This window comes from Fomitopsis serialis (genome assembly GCF_022376445.1).
Source record: "Fomitopsis serialis strain Sig1Antser10 chromosome Unknown B0H18scaffold_218, whole genome shotgun sequence".
NCBI lineage: Eukaryota > Fungi > Basidiomycota > Agaricomycetes > Polyporales > Fomitopsidaceae > Fomitopsis > Fomitopsis serialis.
Window position 1 is genome coordinate 46,369 of NW_025955178.1, and position 17,412 is coordinate 63,780.

Genomic DNA, 17,412 nt, shown 5'->3' on the forward strand with positions numbered 1-17,412 from the left:
AGTCTTCGCGGAAGGAGACACTCTGTGGTGCAAGATGACGTACTATACGAGGCCTCGGAGTTTGGACCTGCTAGGCACCTCGGACGTCGCGTTCTTCGCTTACGAGGGTTTTGTATAACTTAGTGAGACTGATGACTGATGTGCAGGAGACGACACCTATACGGAAGATAAAGGAGTCCCTAAACTTAAATTACGGGCGGCAGATCAAGGATGATGAGCACAATTGCAACACCCATACACGGGAAACAGGAACGCACCGGACGTGAACCAACGGCAGGCAATGGTCTTGATCTGAGCTGACTACCAGCCGCTACCTATGGTGAAGGACCCAATAGCATGGCGGACAGAGAGTAGAAACAAAACAGCGGGCGGGTCGTAGACTCGGACTAAGACTTCGTCCCAACCATGACCAGCCGACGGTCCAACCCAACTTAGTCCCTCTCCAGACTTAACCCTATTGAGACGAGTACACGGTATCATAAAGCAAAGCTCACCCGTTTGTATGCCGTATGACTTCATGGACGTGCGACATCACTACCGCCACGGCGGCGACCTCAGCTGGCCGAGGAGCGTGTGGGTTAGTAGATGCATAGATAACATACTAACTAAGTCGCGACGTACGTTCACCGATCAGAATCCTCCTCGCGCATGCTCGTATTGACGTCGAGCGGACATCCCTCCTCCGCCACGCCGTACTGATCAGTGATACAATACGCCGCAGATTAGCGTTTACACCTTCTCGCACCGTAATGTCGTGCAAGAGCAGAGGTAACAAGAGGAGAATGGGAGCAGAAAGAGCAGCCGGGAGAGAGTGGGAATGGAAGGGAAGGAGTCGAACGGCAGCCTCAGATCCCACTTACAGTAGAGTCCCGGTGATGCCGCGACCTTGGCTGGTAGCGGGATCATTCGCAAGCATCCGCGGGGGGTGGTATTGGCGTGCGAGAAGCCGAGTTTGAGGAGCTTGTCGTCCGTGGCACGTACGCAGGAAGCAAGCTCTGCGCTGAGGCGAGAGCCGTGTCGAGACACAGGTTGCGGTTGGGTTGCGGACAGAAGCAGCTGGCATACGCCGGCGGTGGCGCGAGGAGGACGGGTGGCGGGACGCAGGCGCCAAATCTTGCCCACTTGTACATATCTTCTCCAGAGACCGCGCGGCGAGCTGCCTCCTGAACAAGGCTAGACTCGGATGGTCGACGCTCGATCGACGCTGAAAACTGCAGCCTAGGTCGAGGCCCGAATCTCGCTGATGGTCCCCAATGCTCGTCGAGGGCGCTGCTTCCGGCCCGCAGTCTCCGGCTATCGTCCGAGGCGCGTCTTGGGCGTGTCCCTCGTCCTCGCTCCCTTGAGACGTTTGTGTCCCCGCCATTGTGATGTCTGCGCACTTAGAACGGATAGATGCCCGTCGGTGGCCTGTAGAGGAGCAATTAATGGCTGGTCGGGTGCAACCACGGACGTCCGGTAGCGATGCGATCTAGGATGCGTTTCGAGGAGAGACGTCGAAGTCCATGCGGTCCTGCCGACCACGGGCACGACTGTGGCGAGGCGGAGGGTCCAAGTTCATCGAAATGCGAGACAAATGGTTGCCACGTTGTACGTCGGCCAAGTCGCGCTCCTGCGCCCTCGGAGGTGTTTGCTCTCTGCGCAAAAGCCCAGACCGCTCCTCGCTTAGGTAGTCCCAACGAGCAGGTTGGGACAACGACCGTGTGCGACGCCGCTCTGGCAACGGACGTGGAGATGGCGCTGCGTACGAGTCTGCGTACGCAGCTTGCACTGGCGAGTGGGCTGTCCGACCGTCTCGTCTGCCGCTCAGCTCCGTGCCACCAGCACCACCAGGAGTCGTAGCAGGACGATAATGTCGATCTTCGTACGAGATCGTGCGCAGCCCGTTTCGATTCCTTGTGACGCATCCGCCGCTCCGGCAAAATAACGCGTCGGGAAGGTGATACACCTTCCCTTCCGCGCGACACGCCTCGCTCCTTGTCCTTTGCTGGGGACGACTTGCCGCTCACCGGTTGAGTCCAAGTGGACTCGTGCGTTTTGGTGTTATAATAATATTGTTCACCCCCACCGCTCCTAGCTTGTCGAAGTTCCCAGTCCGAAGGAAGCGCATCGTGGTTGCTGCCGGAGACGGGCATCCCGAGGTCATTCGTCCGCGGCTCGCGCTGTATCATGGAGCTAGCCAGAGTGCTCGCCTGAGCAGGAGACGGATGCACAGGTGCCACGGATAAGGCAGGTTTCGGGGGAAGTGCATGAGTGAGCTTGCCGGCAGACTGAGAACGTCGCAGGTGGGGCAAATCCGGATTGCGAGGTGGCGCCCCCAACTGCTTCGAGCCATACGATTCTCGCTTGCCATGAGACGTCGAATAAGAATTTGGAGGCTGAGCAGCGACCTCCTGCTCCGTAGCTTGGTACGGATAGCAGTCCTGCATGTCGTCCTCGTCGCCACCAAGCGAGACTGCATCTTCCACGTCTTCTGGGCCGTGCTGGGCAGTCTGTTTGTCGTCCTCGTGTCCCCAGTCGAGCACCTCCGCATCGTCCTCGATCATGGTAGAACCTGGAGGGACGTCGGACTGGCGAAATCTTCAGCCACCAGCCCCCGAGCTGATTCGTGAGCTGGGAGTCATTGGGGCTGACGCAGTACACGTACCTGAACTGTGCGTCCTCCGGCGCCACGAACAGCGCATCTTACGCGGACCAGAACTCGCCCGACATACACGCTAAGCCGCTGGTTTGTACCGCCGTGCCGATGTGGCAACTCCTCATCGTGGCCCTTCATGATGATGTCGCCGCGCGCACCTCGAACTTCTTCCGAGCAAGCCGGATGTTCATCCTCAGCGCCGCAGTCTGCAAGCATCCATGAACGTCGCACTCCATCATGCATTCACCGAGACCCACGCACCTATTGTCGAGTCATGCGCCACGATGAGCACGTACATGCTCTTCGTGAGCTCGTCGAGCACCACCGTGAACTCGTCCAGCTCCATCTCGAGTGAGTGGAACTCCTCATGCACGCGCGAGCATGCGTACTTGAGCAAACACCTTGATCAGCTCGGACTCCCGCGCGAGGAGTGAGCTCTGCGAGGTTGGCGTGAGCAGGCCGTTCGTTGTGGCGCGCTCGAGGATGGGGAGGAGAGCACGGGGGAGCTAACGAGCAGCGCGGAGGGAGGGGAGGAGGTCCCGATGACGAGGAAGGTGGTACGCTCAAAGAGGACCACATCGGTTGCGCTGCAGGCGCGCGCGAGGGTGGTGTCGTCGTATACGCTCGTCCCGAACACGGTCATAAGCACGTCCCCGCTTGCCTGGTGAAGCTCAAGTGTCTGCCTCTCGAGGGTCTGCGCACGCGAGCCGCGGGCGAGGTCCAGCTTGTGCACAAGGATGAAGACGGCGGCATCGGGGCTGCACTTCTGGAGCGCGGCGAGGCAGCCACGGTAGTACTGGAGGTCCTTGGGCATGTTGCGCCACTCGACCTCAAAGACGTAGATCATGATGCCGACGTGCTGGGAGATGGTGGACGCCTGCAGCGCGAGGTAGGTGTCCATGAAGGCACCCTGGCCGCTGCAGTCCCAGTGCACGCTGTGGCGCGCTGAACTTAGCGCCGCACAGTTGTACAACCTCGAGTGGTGAGGCAGAGGCGGCGGAGCGACTACTGGGTGCGCGGGGAGTCCGCGCATCCCAGCCTTCGTCCGGGCAGCTACTTGTGTGGACAGTTCCGGTCGAGGGCGCGTAGGACGAGGATAGGGGTGCGTAGCTCGAGGATTCACGTGCAGAGCGCAGATGCGAAGGAGCAGATACAGGTGGCGGATGTGGAGGCGCGCCGAGTGAGGAAGGATGCGCGGAACACGGGCGTGGAGGAGAGGGCGGTTGAGGGCGAGTGGCTTCGGTACTCACTGGAGTCGTGCCGATTCTCCTCCACACCAGGCAGCGTCTTTGCCCTATAATCATAGAGTAACCGACGTGCCGAAACCACCAATGGTATAGGGCCAGCCGACGGCGGCCGACGCTTTATACACAACCCACACCCGTTGATTGGCCGACCGTCGGCTACAAAAGAAACCGAGCGGCTGTACGCAGCTTGTACTAGGGCGCGTCTACGTGCGCGGCGCCAGGCCCTTGCAAGAGGCGGGCATTTCATGCGCGGATTGCGCGGCGGATTGGCCATGATGAAGACATCTACCCGGGTCGGCCGGGCTTTCTTTCGCAGCGAGCGCATTGCCTAAGTGACAAGTCGACTGGGAGAAAGCGAGCTGAGTGTCGCAAACACTGAATATATGTAGTGGTGTAGCCAGAACGTGTGTAGTAGTACTACGGGATAGTAATGTGGGCGGCGCCCACCTCAAATAACATCCCGCCCGTCTTCCTCGAACAGATCCTCCACGTACCGCTCTAAGTCCATCGCCTGCTGCTCCGTCGACGCCCAAACTGCCATGTACCATACTAAAGGAGCGCCCTGCGGCGCGCTCGACACCTTCGACGCCGTCACTAACAGGCCGGTGCGCTTCACGTACGCCTCGTAGTGCACCCTGAAAGATTCAGTAATGGAACCTAGAATGAAAGAAAAGGCAACGTACCACGGGTGAGGCTTCATGTCCTCGACGATCCACCGTATGCTAGCCAATGCGTCGTGAGGCGCGAGCGAGCGGGGCATGGCAGGCGCATCCTCGCTGGGCCGGACGTAGGAAGGCGGCGCGAGTGCATCCAACGGGAGAGCCGCCGTCTCGTATGCGGGCGGCGGCGGGTATTGCGGGGGTGCGCGCCGCGCGGACCGACGGATTGCGGGGTTTCGGCGGAGCTCAGCGCCCGCAGCCGGTGCGACTCCAAGCGCGGAGTGAGCGACGTCAGTGGCGGGAGTCCCTGGGGTGTCGGCGTGGCCGGCCGCAGGAGCTATCGAAGTGGCGGCGGCCAGAGCAAGCGGGGCGGTATCGTGCGAGACGGGGTGGAGCGATGGACGGATACGAGCGCCGCGTGGGGCGGGACGAGGGGAGGCGGGGGCTGAGCTCGAGGAGTCGGTCATGGGCGAGATGTTGCGTTGGGGACGTGGGAGAAGCGGCGGTCGCCCTGCAAGTTTAAGTGGTAGAATGAGGAGGCGCGCAGCCCCAGGGTACTCGCGATCACGTGTTTCCCGATCGACAGGTATGATGGATCCACGGGAAAATCAAGGGTTTCAAATTGCGCGCGGTTGCGGCGCATTGCACTGCGCGGCCGCGCGGTGCTCGCGGGGGAGTCGAACCCGCCATTCTTTGCGCGGGATCGCGCAAACTGGAATGCCATTGGTGGGGCAAACATCGGCCCACAGGCAGTAAAACGCCGGCGGGGCGGCGGATCGCTCGCGGGATGGCTGGGGCGCCAAATGGGCGCTCCCTCGCTGCGCTGTGGATCGCCCGGCCGCCCGCCGTCACCGCCTGCGGCAACGCGGGCCCTGTCTCGGTTACGTCCCCATCGCAATCGGTCACACGCTCTGTTCGCAGCACGACGAAGCCCGTTCAAAACGGGCAGTGAGAAAGCGCCGGCCACCAACGTGACATTGGCTGCGCCATTTCGCACTGGCGCAGCCAATGTCGGCTAGCGAATGACATCGCAACTAGCCGACGCCCGCTCCCCGAGGACCATTGGCATAGCCGACGTTGGGCGGTCGATCAACGTTAACCATCCAAGCTCGTCAGCCAAGATCAGCCAGGGCATAGAAGTCAACTCAATATTATTTTATTGATCACTACTACTGTACAGAACAGCGCTAGCTAATCATAATGTACCGTAGAAACGTGCGAGCTACCGTCTGCCCAGTGGGTGCGCGCAGCAGGCTCTCTCCCGCTCGTCCTGTTCGTACTCGGTGGCCTGGCTCCTCCTCGGGCTAGGATGCGGCACACTCATCCTTCACGGGCGTATGCGCGTCGAGCTGGGGTATGCCCGGCTGTTGCTCGGCAGGCCATTGCACGCCGCGCCGGATGCCTGGTGGACTGTTGCTTGTCGCAGTGCTGTACCGAGCATTATGTACGGCGAACTGGCCCGCGTCGTACCCGTGCGCGTCGGTTCGTGATCCGTATCTGTTAGGCGGCCAATTCTTCGATGCCAGTGGGTCCGTGCGCGGTATGGGTTTGCACCAACGGGCTTGTGTCGTCGGCTGGTCGCGCGCCGTCAGATTTCGCATGCACTCACACTCCGTCTTCGTCGATATCTCGTACTTCGGGCCGTACACCTCGTCCCAGTGCTGCAAGTCGATGTGGCGCGGCGTCCGTGGGATGAGGAGCAGGAATTCCACGTAGAACACCGAGTCAGAGACCGTGCGGCAAAGGCGGGGGAGGAGCGGCTTGCCGCGGTTCGCCGCAGAGAGTGCACGCCAAACGAGGTAGGTGACGAGCGAGCGGTTAAGGCAGTTGGTGGAGAGGATACGCCGCGCGAGGTGCTGGAACCGAGCGAACCGGTAGGGCCGTCTTCGTCGGGCTCGTCTCTGTCCAGTCGTCCTGGTGGACAATCACTTGCCGGGGTTGGCAATGGGGTCGGGATGGACAGCGGTGCACTCACCTGACATGCTGACCCTGCGGCCGCAACCCACGGATGCGCGGGTGAGCAGGAGATGAGGCAAGCGTGACTTGGTATGTGGTGAATGAGTGAGCGAGCGCGAGAGGGCAGAACTTGGGGGTGAGAGCGGCGCGCGGGTGGGCAAGCGAATGAGTGAGAGGATGGGCTGGATGCGCGAGCTGGTGGACAAGTAGGCACCACGACTCGGAGCTTTAAGCTCGTCAATGCGCGTAGCAACAGAAGTCGTTATATAGTAGGTACAGAACAGAGGACTCACATTTGGTTTTCGTCTCTCTGCTTAGCCCTCGCCCATCGCTCTTGCTCCTCATTCTTGTGACTTCTCCGTCTGGACTCGTTTTGCGCTTGATCCCGTCGTGTTCGAGCTGTGGAACGGTACGAGTGCCTCAAGCGCGTCGCGACAGTGTTCCAATGCACGTGCCGTCCGTTACGGAGTGGCCCATCTGCGTGTACTAGAGGTTGGCGGTTGGCGGCGGGCAAGCGAGAGTGAAGCGGAGGTAACAGACACTGAACAGGGAGGGGCTGAAGTGAGGGAAGTCCCGGTCCGGCGAGTGCGTGTGACGTGTCGTGGCTGAGGCGCTTAGCACTTCTCGCGAGTTGCGCAACCTCCACTTGACCTCCACGTCCCCATCGACTCACCCTCACTGCAACGCTGCGCTCAACGTCAACGATGCGCAGTAGCGTTAAGGCACGACGGAGAAGCGATGATAACACGGAGTTGGGGGAGGCGGGCCCCGGCAGGGTAGTACAGGTGAGTCGCTCGCCCGCCCTTCTCGCCCACACCAGTCACCTCCCGCATCTGTCCTTCTTCCCATCGACCCGGCCGTCATCCTCGAAGAAGCCTTCGCCAGGCAGGCAGGCAGGAGAAGACGCCGTCGAGGAGGCAGAAGGCCCGCGAGCGGCTCCTCGGGCCCATCCCACTCGGTGGACGCATGATGCGTTCAGCTGCGTTCCGCCCGTCTTCTCGCTCGCCCGTCTTCTCGCTCGCCCGCCTTCTCGCCCACTTGTCTTCTCGCCCGCCCGTCCGCCAGCTCACCCGCTGACCCCCGTTTACCCGTGGACCTGAAAACCTGCGTCCTCCTGCGCGTCCGCTCCTGCGCGTCTGCCCTCGTCGTCGATATCCTGCCTGCCCGCCCACGCACCGTCCAACCAGCTCGCTCGCCTGCTCGTCTGGCCTCCAGTTCAACTTCTGCGCCGCCGGCACAAATACCGACGGCGAAGACCTCGCACACTTCTTCGAAGGCCAGCGCCATAACTGGCACTCTCCCCTATCTTTGTCGGCTCGCCCACCACGCCCAACGGTGAGTTGACACTCACTCGCGCAGTCTTCCACTCACTCGCACGCACGTTCGTCCGCCTACTCACTTTGTCGTTAGCAAGTTAGCCTGCCTGGGTCCACTCTCATCCTCTCACTATCTCGCCCTCGTTTCTTGCTGATTCGTCCGCTCGCCCGTTCTTGCCTGTACCCCGCGCTCTCTCGCCCACCTACTCGCTCGCCCACTCGCCCACCAGCCCGCTGTCTCAGCCGCCGCTCCGCTTGCCCATCGTCTCGTCATTCCGCACTCGCACTCGCCCGTTACCCATCTCTCCCGCTGTACTGTTCGCCCACGGCCTCTTTTGCCCACAGTCTCTGTCGATCCTCACGTCCGTCGACTAGTATTGCTCATCAACCCTCTCTTCCATCGACCCTCTCGCCCGTGCAGAACCAAGCCTCGTTTTTCGCGACAATCAGTTCGGGACCCTCATCTGTGGCTTCGGAGGCTCTGCAGAGCAACACATTCAAGATTTATCCGCCCGACGAGTCGGCGACTGACCGTCTGGTCACAAAGGCACTCGTTCTCGGCGACTTCGATTTCGCTGTCTCTCTCTGTCTCTCTTCGAGACCCTTCGCAGATGCCATTCTTCTTGCGGTCAAGGGCGGTCTGCAGCTCCTGCAGAAGACGCAGAAGGCATACTTTGAGAGCCAGACAATCGCTCTGCAGTACCTACGCCTCTTCCAGTCGATCGTCACCAGCGATCTTGCAGGGATCTCGATATACGGCGCACGCGCTTGCCCTGCAGACATTCGTCGAAGACGTCACGGTGTTCTGCCGCACGATCAAATATGAAGATACGGATCTCAAGCAGAAAACTAGCGGTGAGGACGTTGACGCCGTCACGTACAAGCTATCTGGTCCTGAATCGTGCCAGGGTTCCACAGGCTCGTCTATGAATTTCAAGGTCATCAGGGACCGCCTGTTGAAGGCTTCCGGAGAGCAGAAACAGCCTCCGAGGTCTGCGTCGTTAAGGTAGTCCCGCTCGCATCCTCGAGCTCGGCTTATGGCTACCCAGCATATGCTGCATCGACTCAGCCGGCCGTTGCAACGCAGGTCCCCGCGGCACCGTCGTCACTATACGACCCGTGCGGCGCAGGCTCTGCGGGCGCGTCGAACGCGGCTTTTTCATACGCTCCTCCTGCCGCGGTAGGAAATCTGTATGCCCATCCTGCTCAGGCCACACAGCCCTCGCAGCCGTATCAGCCAACTGCAGCGATGGCCCATCCCAATGCAAACCCTTACGGCCGCCCATCATCACAACCTCAGAAGATCGTGGGCCAAGCGCCTCCACCACCTATCATGCTCCCTCCTCCCCCACCGAGAGCCGCGTATGTCACGCCTTCCGGTCCGCCACTGCCACCCAAACGTGATGCCGTCGGTTGGAACGACGCGCCCTCAGGTATCGCCCAGCAACGCGGAACAGGACCCACCAGTAGACCAGCTGCCATCACCGCTCCCTTGCCTAAAGCGCCCATGTCCCCGAGCCTGCCTAGCACCCCGAGCTTCGGTCATGGCCAGCTACAGCCCGCGTTGCCGCCACCACCGCGTCCTGGAAGCGTGCAGCAACGTCCGCCTCCGCCACAGGGCGGTCCAGGACCCTTCCCAATGCATCCACCGTCGGGTCCTCCGCCTCCTGGCCGGATGATGATGTCCCCGCCGCCAGGGCCTGGCATAGCACGCTCGCCACAGGCGCCGCCTCCTTTGCCCGGCCAGACCCCACCTCCTATGCAAGGGCGACTCCCTCCTGGTGCTCCGTCCCAAGGCGTGCCGGGCCCGTCCGGCCCATACACGTGCGCGACGCCACAGCCACAAGGCCCGCCGCCCATGGGACCTCCTGGCCAGTCGCAGTTCGCTCAGCACCCGCCGCCGCAACACAGCAGCCGGGGCCGCAAGGCCAGTTCGTGCCCCCACTGCAGCGTATGAACCCTCCGCCTGGCGGTGCGCCCCCCTCAAGGACCTCCGCAGGGCCCACCGCGCGGCGCGCCGACCGGAACAGTTCGGCAGCGCCAGGACGCGCAGGCCCGCCGCCGCCAAAGTACCGTAAGTGTCATTGACAAGGTGCCTTCAGTGCTAACCTTGCGCTCGTAGCTCCTGGTGACCGGAGCCATATACCCGATGAGATGCGGCCCGTATACGCTGTACATGATCTCGGGGTAATTGGAGCGGCTTAGGTAGAGTTCCCCGGTGAGTGTTGCGTAAAGGCCCGGGGTCACGCTGATATCGCCTACAGCCCTCGCAAAAACGTCTCGTCGATGACCTGGAGCGGAAGATCAACCGGCTCTGAGACGTTGTCGACACCCGTGCAAGAAAGGCTGTTGGTGCTCTCTCGAGGTACACGTTTCTTCTTTCGGCTTGTAGATGGACGCGCAACAGCGATCGAGGCACACGACCGGGACGGAGTCATGGCACTCCACATGGACCTTCTCACGACGGGCTCGCTCACGAACGATGTCGGGTTGTGAATGTCGGGCGTGAAGCAGCTCATCCTGCGCCTATAGGTTTTTGTTGACGTCGTGTCATGTCTAAGTAGTCGGAAGGAACCCTGTCGGACGATGATCGCGCTGGCGTAAACGTTTTATGTTTCTATATTGCAATGAATATCTCGGGGATTTGTGTTGTGTTGTGAGAACAATGAGTCCTGTCGACATGTCGATACAGAAGTCCCGGTCACCAGGAGGCTAGACTGACTACATACCTGTCACTTCGGTGGTGATGTTGCTTGGTAGCTCCGTAAGTCTGAAAGCCTGAGACTGCTCATAGAAGCAATGCTCTCCGAGCCAATCTGCGGTCGTTCCGAACGGGCAGTGAAAAAGCGCCGCCCACCAGGCCAACATCGGCTGCGCCATATCGCATTGGCGCAGCCAATGTCGGCTAGCGAATAACACTCTGACTAGCCGACGAATGCTCTCCGAGGATCACTGAAATAGCCGACGTTGGGCGATCGATCCACACTGCGGCTGCTTCGGCCGGCGTCCGTTGGCCTGCGAGGCATGCGCGTAGATTCAGCCGTTTAGCATGGGGCTATACAGATGCAAGTCGACTGCGGGGCGCGGGCATGGAGAACTGGACACTTGGGACTCTATGAAGATCGTCGCAAATGGTGAGTGACTAATATCGACCACTGTGACACGGCGCTCGTTCAGTCGTGATACGTCCGGCAGTCGCTCATCCTACGCAACTCGACACATACGGGCCCCGTACGGGGACTTGAGTTCAACTTGATCCAGACGACTTTGCTCGCATCAGGCGCAGTAAACGGAGAGGTTGTTACGGACGCCGTCGATCACGACCCGCAGGTCTTCGTAGCACGTACTTAGTGTAAGTATCCTGAGTTGTACCTACTAAGTGCTCGGTACTCCGAGGCGCGCCCGAGTTAATAGACGCTAGACCATCTTAATCTCCTACTACCTCATACGAGTGCGCTGTACCGCGCCGTCTGAGCTCGGGAGTAAGGTCTCCAGCTACGAAGGAGCTCTCCGCCCTTCGATTCACCGGCGCTGGCCCCTCGCCACGCCTGAGAAGACTTCCCCTCGACTCTCTTGTAGTCGCGCTCCTCGCCGGCTAACCGTGCCAGCTCCTCGCTGCACGACGACCGCTACGTTGGCTCCTCGCCACGTTCACGGACCTCACGACGTCTAACGACTCTTCACGCCCTTCTCGCTAGTCGTAGCGCGACTACCAACGTTCAAGATCGCTGACGAGCCCGGATCCTCCTGAACCGAGAGTCCCCGGCCCACCGACTCTCACATCGGTGGACATTCAGAGGATCCGGTCCACTCCTTAGCGTAGGCCATACCCCTTTCTACATCCTCCTTCATGTCTTGACGCGCCTTAAGCCGTTCTCATTCGACATGACCCGGCCGCACGCTACGGGCACTTCCTTCGTCGGTGACGCGACTCATCTGTTCTCGGCCAACCTCAGCAACACGAGTCTCCTACGATTCGTCTCCCTTCACGACTGTTTCGATGCCGGAATCAACATCGCTGGAGCAGGGAGACAGGACTGAGGCGAGCGGAATGCAACCTCTGGGTGAGTTCCATAGATACTATCCTCCCCTCTCGCCTCCAGCTCGGCCGAGCGAAGTCCGTCACTCCTCGACGTCCGCGCCCGCTCAAACAATCTCCACACCTAAGAGTGAATCAAGTCCTCGGAGGCGTGATCCACCGCCTCATCTCTCTCAACCGGAACCTCGCCGCGACGTGAGCTTTACCTCGCTCTCGGCGAATCCGAGTTGCAACACGGGTAACGACAGTTCGAATAGCGCTATCCCGGGCGGTTGGGCCGCGACCCTCTCACAGGTTCCCGCCTGGCCTCCCTCCAGGTCGAACTCGTCGGCTACTCGCGTTCGGCGTCGCGACCACTTGTTCGAACCGTCGCCTAGCGTGCCCCCTCCAGTCGCTACGTCTACACCTTGGCGCCTGACTGTTGGATCGTCTCCTCCTTTGAGTTCCGCACCTCTGGCTTCTTCGTCCGAGGTCCGGCAGGCCGTCAAGGAAGCTGTCGACAAGACGCACCTTCAAGATCTCCTAGACGGGCCGGAGAAGTTCCTCCCTCACATCCGCCGACCTGACGAAGCGCAGGCTCTGTTCAACGAACTAAACGCTCCCGATGCCACCGGAAAATACAAGACGTTGTTCGAAGAATCCGCTTCCTTCACCGGCGATGACTTGGAAGCTTCCTCAATCGTCGAGTCTCAGGGTCCGGAGGGCAGGGCGACCCGGTTTCGCCTCTCCGCCGAAGCCACTCTTCGTCAGATGGTCTGTTCATTCTCCTCGATCCGCGTCCATTAGCTACATATTACTGTACATTGCAATCGATTGCTGTCATTGCACAGAGAATGTCCTTATTCTCGCGCAATCCACGTTCATCCGAATATAATGACATTTATTTCCATTTTATTGTTACACATCACCGATTGAAATGTACCGTACCACGACTACTCTTCTGCTATTCCTACTGTCTCGCCCGCCCGTTTGTCTGCTTGCTCACCCACCTCCTCACCTACCTGGCTGCACATTCGTTGGCCATATCTGCGCGCTGGGTGTTCGCCCAGTGCGCCTGCGGTCGCCGTGCACTGCCGCGGTGACATCAGAGTCGCTGTTGGCTTCGGCTTCACTAGCCTCGCTTGATGCGGACCACGACCGTCGGTCGCCGGCGAGGAACCCCGGGCGTGGGGGGCTAAGCGGCTCGCCACCCTGTTTCTGGGAATCGCGGCGCGGACGAGAGTGGAGACGTGACCGGGGACGTGAGGTGGTCTTCTTCCGACGACGATGCGACAGCATTGCTGTTCACAGCGCGTGCATGTTGCAGGGATGGAGAGGTGGGGACGACGTGCGCGTCGTGCAGCAGACGGGCAACTCGCCCGCTGGTCTGCTTGCCCGCCTACTCACTCTTCCGCCTGCATGTGCGTTCGTCAGTGTCTGCGATATACCCCTTTCCCGCTGTCCACTCACCTTGCCCATACTTCGTGCACCCGCTCACTCGCCCGCCCGTTCTTGTGCCCGCTCGCCCGCCCGCTCGCCCACCTGTTCGCCCGCCTGCCCACTCGTCCTCCGCTTGTCCACTGATACGCCCGCCGCCCGTTCGTCGGCTACGTCTGCACGCAGGGCATCAGCCCTGCGTGCTCGCCGTCGTCGTGCGCGTCGTGGCGTCCGTACCCTGTACCCTCCACCCGCTCGCTCGCTCACGCACCCGCCCAGCGCGCTCGCGGTCGGTGTGTTGCTGCCTGCCCGCCCACCCGCTTGTCTGCCCGCCATGCGTCCGTCGGCCGTGCCTGCACACAGGGCATTGGCCCTGCGTGCTTGCCGTCGTCGTGTGCGTCGCGCTGCACGTCACCGCGTCCTGTGTCTGCGTTAGTGGGCTCGCTCGCGTGCATCTGCACTTACCTCGATGTCCGCGATCCGCTCGCCGTCCGCACGGCTCCCATCCGCGCCCGCGATCCGCCCTTGTCGCTGATCCCGCGCCCGCCTTTCCCGCGCGTGCTCGCCGTCCCTGTGTCCACCGTGCTCGCGCATGGGTCTTGCCCTGGCCCTGGGGCGCTCGTCCTCGCCTGTCCGTCGCTCGCGTGCCTACGGTCCATCCGTCGGGCACGTTTGCACGCTGGGCGCTCGTGGTGGTGGTCGAGAGGGCCCGAGCTCGAGCCCCGTCTGTGCTGAATGTTGTGGCACGTAAAGCGAAGTGAGACCTCAGAGGGAGGAGGTGAGGCAACCTCGCGAGCGCCACGTTTGGGCGCTCGCCGGGTTGCCTCTTTTGGCAACACCGCCGCGGGTCGACACCGTGCAACACCGCAACACCGGACGGCGGGTACGCGGTAATAGCGGTGTGGCTGGCTATGCACGACACGTCGATGGGCAGTGGGGTGCAGCAGGGACCAACGACGACGGGAGGGTGTACATGGTAGTGGTACGGAGTCAAGGAGACTTCGACGACGACCCCAACTTGAAGGGACTGAGTCAATGACGTCGTGCTTGGACAGTGGTCACGGGACGACGCCGCGGCGGGACGGGAAGGATTTCAGGTTTGGTGAATTGGCGAATGCATTTGGGCGGCGGGACTTGGGCGAGAACCTCGCCATTTGGGTACATGCCAAATCGTAAAGGCAATTGATGAGCGCGAAACCGAGGCTTTGAATGTTAGCAGACAACACTGAACATACAGAATTCTACGGTAATAGATTGTCTGACAGTTCCTTGACAGCTCACGCTGGTAATCAGTGGCAATCGTAGGTAATATTGCACGTTTTCACTGGGACTCATTGTCAACGTACCCTCCAGGTATAGCTTCAGTGCCGCGGCGGGACATGCGTTGGCGCTTCGGCAACACATTCCCCGCGATCCCTATGACTACCAACTCGAAGGGGTCTCGATGGACGCGACTTGCTTGCTATGCTAGCAACAGGCTCCGGAAAAAACTGGTCATGTTATGATGTATGCGCTAAGCTCGTTCAGTTGACAATTAATCCTCACTTCTGCAAGTTCTATGGCAGAGTAGGGGTCTACCCGGAGGGTACCCGCCCTAGGCACAGACCCGTGACAGCGGGTACGGGTTCTGCGTGGGTCCGCACGGGTTGTACGGATCATGGCCTGTCACGCACAGGGTGGGCGAGTGGGCGGCGAGATCGGACAGGCGGTGAGAGCAGGCGGGCAGGTGTGAGTGGGCAAGCGGCGAGAGCGGACAGGCAGGCGAGAAGCTGCGTGTGGGCGGCCAAGAAGGCGAGTGCAAGCGGAACAGGCGGGTGGTCGAGCGGGCGAGCGAGGCAGCAGGCAACCAGGAGCAAACAGGACGGCAGACGAGCGGGACAGTGGGCACTCCTCTCTTCGCCGCAGCGCGTCCGAACCCGCCCCTCAAGCCCGCCTCCTCGTTGGGCGGCGATCCGTCATCTCTCCGCTGGACGCACCGCGGCACAAGGCGGCAGCCGCCCCCGTGCATCCCCCACCGAGCGCGTATATACGCGCGCAGAGAGCATCAATGTAGCTGCGGCGGGGACATATGGCAGCCCGCCATCTCGCCGCCGCGCCGGGAACATCGCCAGGCTGCTTCTTCGGGGGGTGGCCGAGTTTCTTGTAGCCAGTGATCATGTAACTCGCGAGACATCCAACGAAGGAGTTTGCGATAGTGAATGATGAAGTCCGGGAACTTGAAGTTGAACTGATGAGGATTGAAGGCGAAGGGCGCAATGCAGAGAGGCCCGACCGAGAACCAGAAGTAGATGAGATATGGAGTCCAAAGGGCCATGGTCGCATGCATGAGCAAGAGGTCGTTGCCTATCCATGTAAACGCTCGGGTCGGCGAAGCGGGAGTATAGAATGGTGAATGAGATCCGGGTTGCCGCGAAACCTCGTCCAGTCGTGATATAGCAAGCGCCGCCGAATGCCAAGTTGCTCGCAATCGCAGGCAAGTAGCTACTGCTCGAGAAGACTTCGAAGGCGGGTGCCAAGGATGTGAAGTGCTCGCGGATAACGGCCTACCAGGTACCGCGTTCAACGAGTTCTGCCAGCAGCATTCAGCATCGACAAAAACATGAATATGCGTTGAGATGATAATCATACTCCGGAAAAACAGACGCAAGTACGCAATCAGGAATACCAAGAAGTCCCTGATGATCTCGCGCAACGAGAGAAGGTCTAGAGAACCAATTCGCTCGGTTCATGACGCCAGAAAAGGCACACTGACCTTCTCGCTGCAGTGAGGCGCTGTCGAGAGAAGGCGTGCGTGCGACGACAAACCACACACAACGCGCGCTCGTCCTGATGCAGGGAGGTCGAGAGGTCGAGGGTGGACGGGGCTCGGTGAAGGACGACGGATGGTGGTCTGTAGAAAGTAGTTAGGCCGCCGAATCTAACGGAACACTTACTTGGTATCGGAACGCGACTCGACTTGCTTTGCACCCGCGACCGCAGTGTCGCGTCTAAGTGCCGAGGTCGGGATAGCGAGGCGAGAGAGAGCGAGAGAGGTGGGATTTGATTCGATAGAGAGCAGGCGACGCGGCCCAGTACTAATACACACGAGACGTTCTAGAAGAATGGAAGCGCGAGAGGGATAAAAAGGTAGTAGAAGCTGAGGGGAGAGACGTCGGCGAGCGAGAGATGGTTCGAAAGAAGCGCGAAGCGTGAGTGTTTGACGTATCGGGAAGGAATGATACCTAATAAGGAAAGTATTGTACAGCAGGCATATGGGACCCTCCTGGCGACGGACGTCCCTTGAGTCCCCTTCCAGCGTTGACCAACGAACCCTTGTCTCGGTACGTGATTGGCAGCTCGCACGCGGTGCTATTTACTAATCGCGACCTGGTCCCCCAGCAGGTGCGGCACTCGGCGTCACGGCGCTCGTCTCGTCCTACTAGCGGGTCCGCGTCGCGGCCTTCCGGTTCGTCGCAGGCGCGCCGGTATAGTCGAGCATACCGTAGGAAGTTGTAACATAAGAGGGAAGGATGCGTGGGACGAATTTCCCTTCCACAGCGCCAAGACTGTGAACGCCCGCATTGCATCAACAGGATAGGCTCCGGGACGTGGTCGCCAGCGAGTGCGCGAAGAACGAAGCGACGCTCTGCCTCGCTGCTGGGAGTGAAGAACTCGCCCTTCAGGCCCTTGTCGCTCTGCGAGACTAGCACCTGCAGACCGGAGTGCGTCAGCCAACCTCGCTCTGTAATCAAGCAGATTTCGCAAACCTTGGGCTTGTACTTCGTGTCCAAGTCCGCCGCAGCAAGCAGCTTGGCGTAAATTCGCTTGGGCAGCCGCGTGAAGATGCCCTTCCAAGGGCGTCCAAATCGACAGCCCGAGCGCGAGCAGCCGCACGATACTGAGGATTGTGTTCCGGATGATCCACCACAAGAAGGTATCCGAGAAGAAGAGAACAAGATCTATCAGGTCCATGATCGTCAGCGCGAACGCCACATGGATCCTGCAGAGCGCATTTCCGAAGTACTTGCCATTGCAGTTCTGGATCTTCATCCCAGCGATGACCTGGACCAGGGTTTTGGACGAGAGCGCCAGGAAGGAATAGGACACCGCAAACTTGAGGCCGAAGATGAGCACCCAGACGAGAATAGGTGTGAGCCGGGCGGTG

General features: G+C 60.5%; 6 protein-coding genes across 6 annotated transcripts; 3 read left to right on the forward strand and 3 right to left on the reverse strand.

Annotated features, from left to right (window-relative positions):
• Positions 1 to 2,787: 2,787 nt before the first annotated feature.
• On the reverse strand, positions 2,788 to 3,959 carry B0H18DRAFT_229487 (Gtr1/RagA G protein conserved region-domain-containing protein). The gene is made up of 2 exons (XM_048037215.1): positions 2,897 to 3,959; positions 2,788 to 2,841 (listed from the first exon to the last, which is right to left on the reverse strand). Exon 1 carries the CDS (start codon positions 3,666 to 3,668, stop codon positions 3,042 to 3,044), a length of 627 nt encoding a protein of 208 aa, XP_047885622.1. The 5' UTR covers positions 3,669 to 3,959; the 3' UTR covers positions 2,788 to 2,841; positions 2,897 to 3,041.
• Positions 3,960 to 5,968: 2,009 nt separating this feature from the next.
• Positions 5,969 to 7,045, reverse strand: B0H18DRAFT_1052118 (uncharacterized protein; the record flags this gene model as incomplete). Its single annotated transcript, XM_048030981.1, has 3 exons — positions 6,791 to 7,045; positions 6,517 to 6,583; positions 5,969 to 6,455 (listed from the first exon to the last, which is right to left on the reverse strand). Coding segments are annotated over exons 1-3 (606 nt in total), but the record flags the coding sequence as incomplete, so codon positions are not given.
• A 1,195-nt stretch (positions 7,046 to 8,240) lies between these two features.
• B0H18DRAFT_889314 (uncharacterized protein) lies at positions 8,241 to 8,639 on the forward strand (the record flags this gene model as incomplete). Its single annotated transcript, XM_048041271.1, has 1 exon — positions 8,241 to 8,639. A coding segment is annotated over one exon (399 nt), but the record flags the coding sequence as incomplete, so codon positions are not given.
• Positions 8,640 to 11,624: 2,985 nt separating this feature from the next.
• Positions 11,625 to 12,742, forward strand: B0H18DRAFT_229618 (uncharacterized protein). The gene is made up of 2 exons (XM_048037216.1): positions 11,625 to 11,632; positions 11,684 to 12,742. The coding sequence occupies exon 2, from the start codon at positions 11,814 to 11,816 to the stop codon at positions 12,636 to 12,638; it is 825 nt and encodes a 274-aa protein (XP_047885625.1). The 5' UTR covers positions 11,625 to 11,632; positions 11,684 to 11,813; the 3' UTR covers positions 12,639 to 12,742.
• Positions 12,743 to 14,289: 1,547 nt separating this feature from the next.
• Positions 14,290 to 15,592, forward strand: B0H18DRAFT_1052171 (uncharacterized protein; the record flags this gene model as incomplete). The annotated part of the gene is made up of 1 exon (XM_048030982.1): positions 14,290 to 15,592. A coding segment is annotated over exon 1 (689 nt), but the record flags the coding sequence as incomplete, so codon positions are not given.
• A 496-nt stretch (positions 15,593 to 16,088) lies between these two features.
• B0H18DRAFT_1216815 (uncharacterized protein) lies at positions 16,089 to 17,297 on the reverse strand (the record flags this gene model as incomplete). Its single annotated transcript, XM_048036680.1, has 4 exons — positions 16,089 to 16,132; positions 16,202 to 16,957; positions 17,015 to 17,095; positions 17,142 to 17,297. 3 exons carry the CDS (start codon positions 17,295 to 17,297, stop codon positions 16,490 to 16,492), a joined length of 705 nt encoding a protein of 234 aa, XP_047885627.1. The 3' UTR covers positions 16,089 to 16,132; positions 16,202 to 16,489.
• Between the last annotated feature and the right edge of the window lie 115 nt (positions 17,298 to 17,412).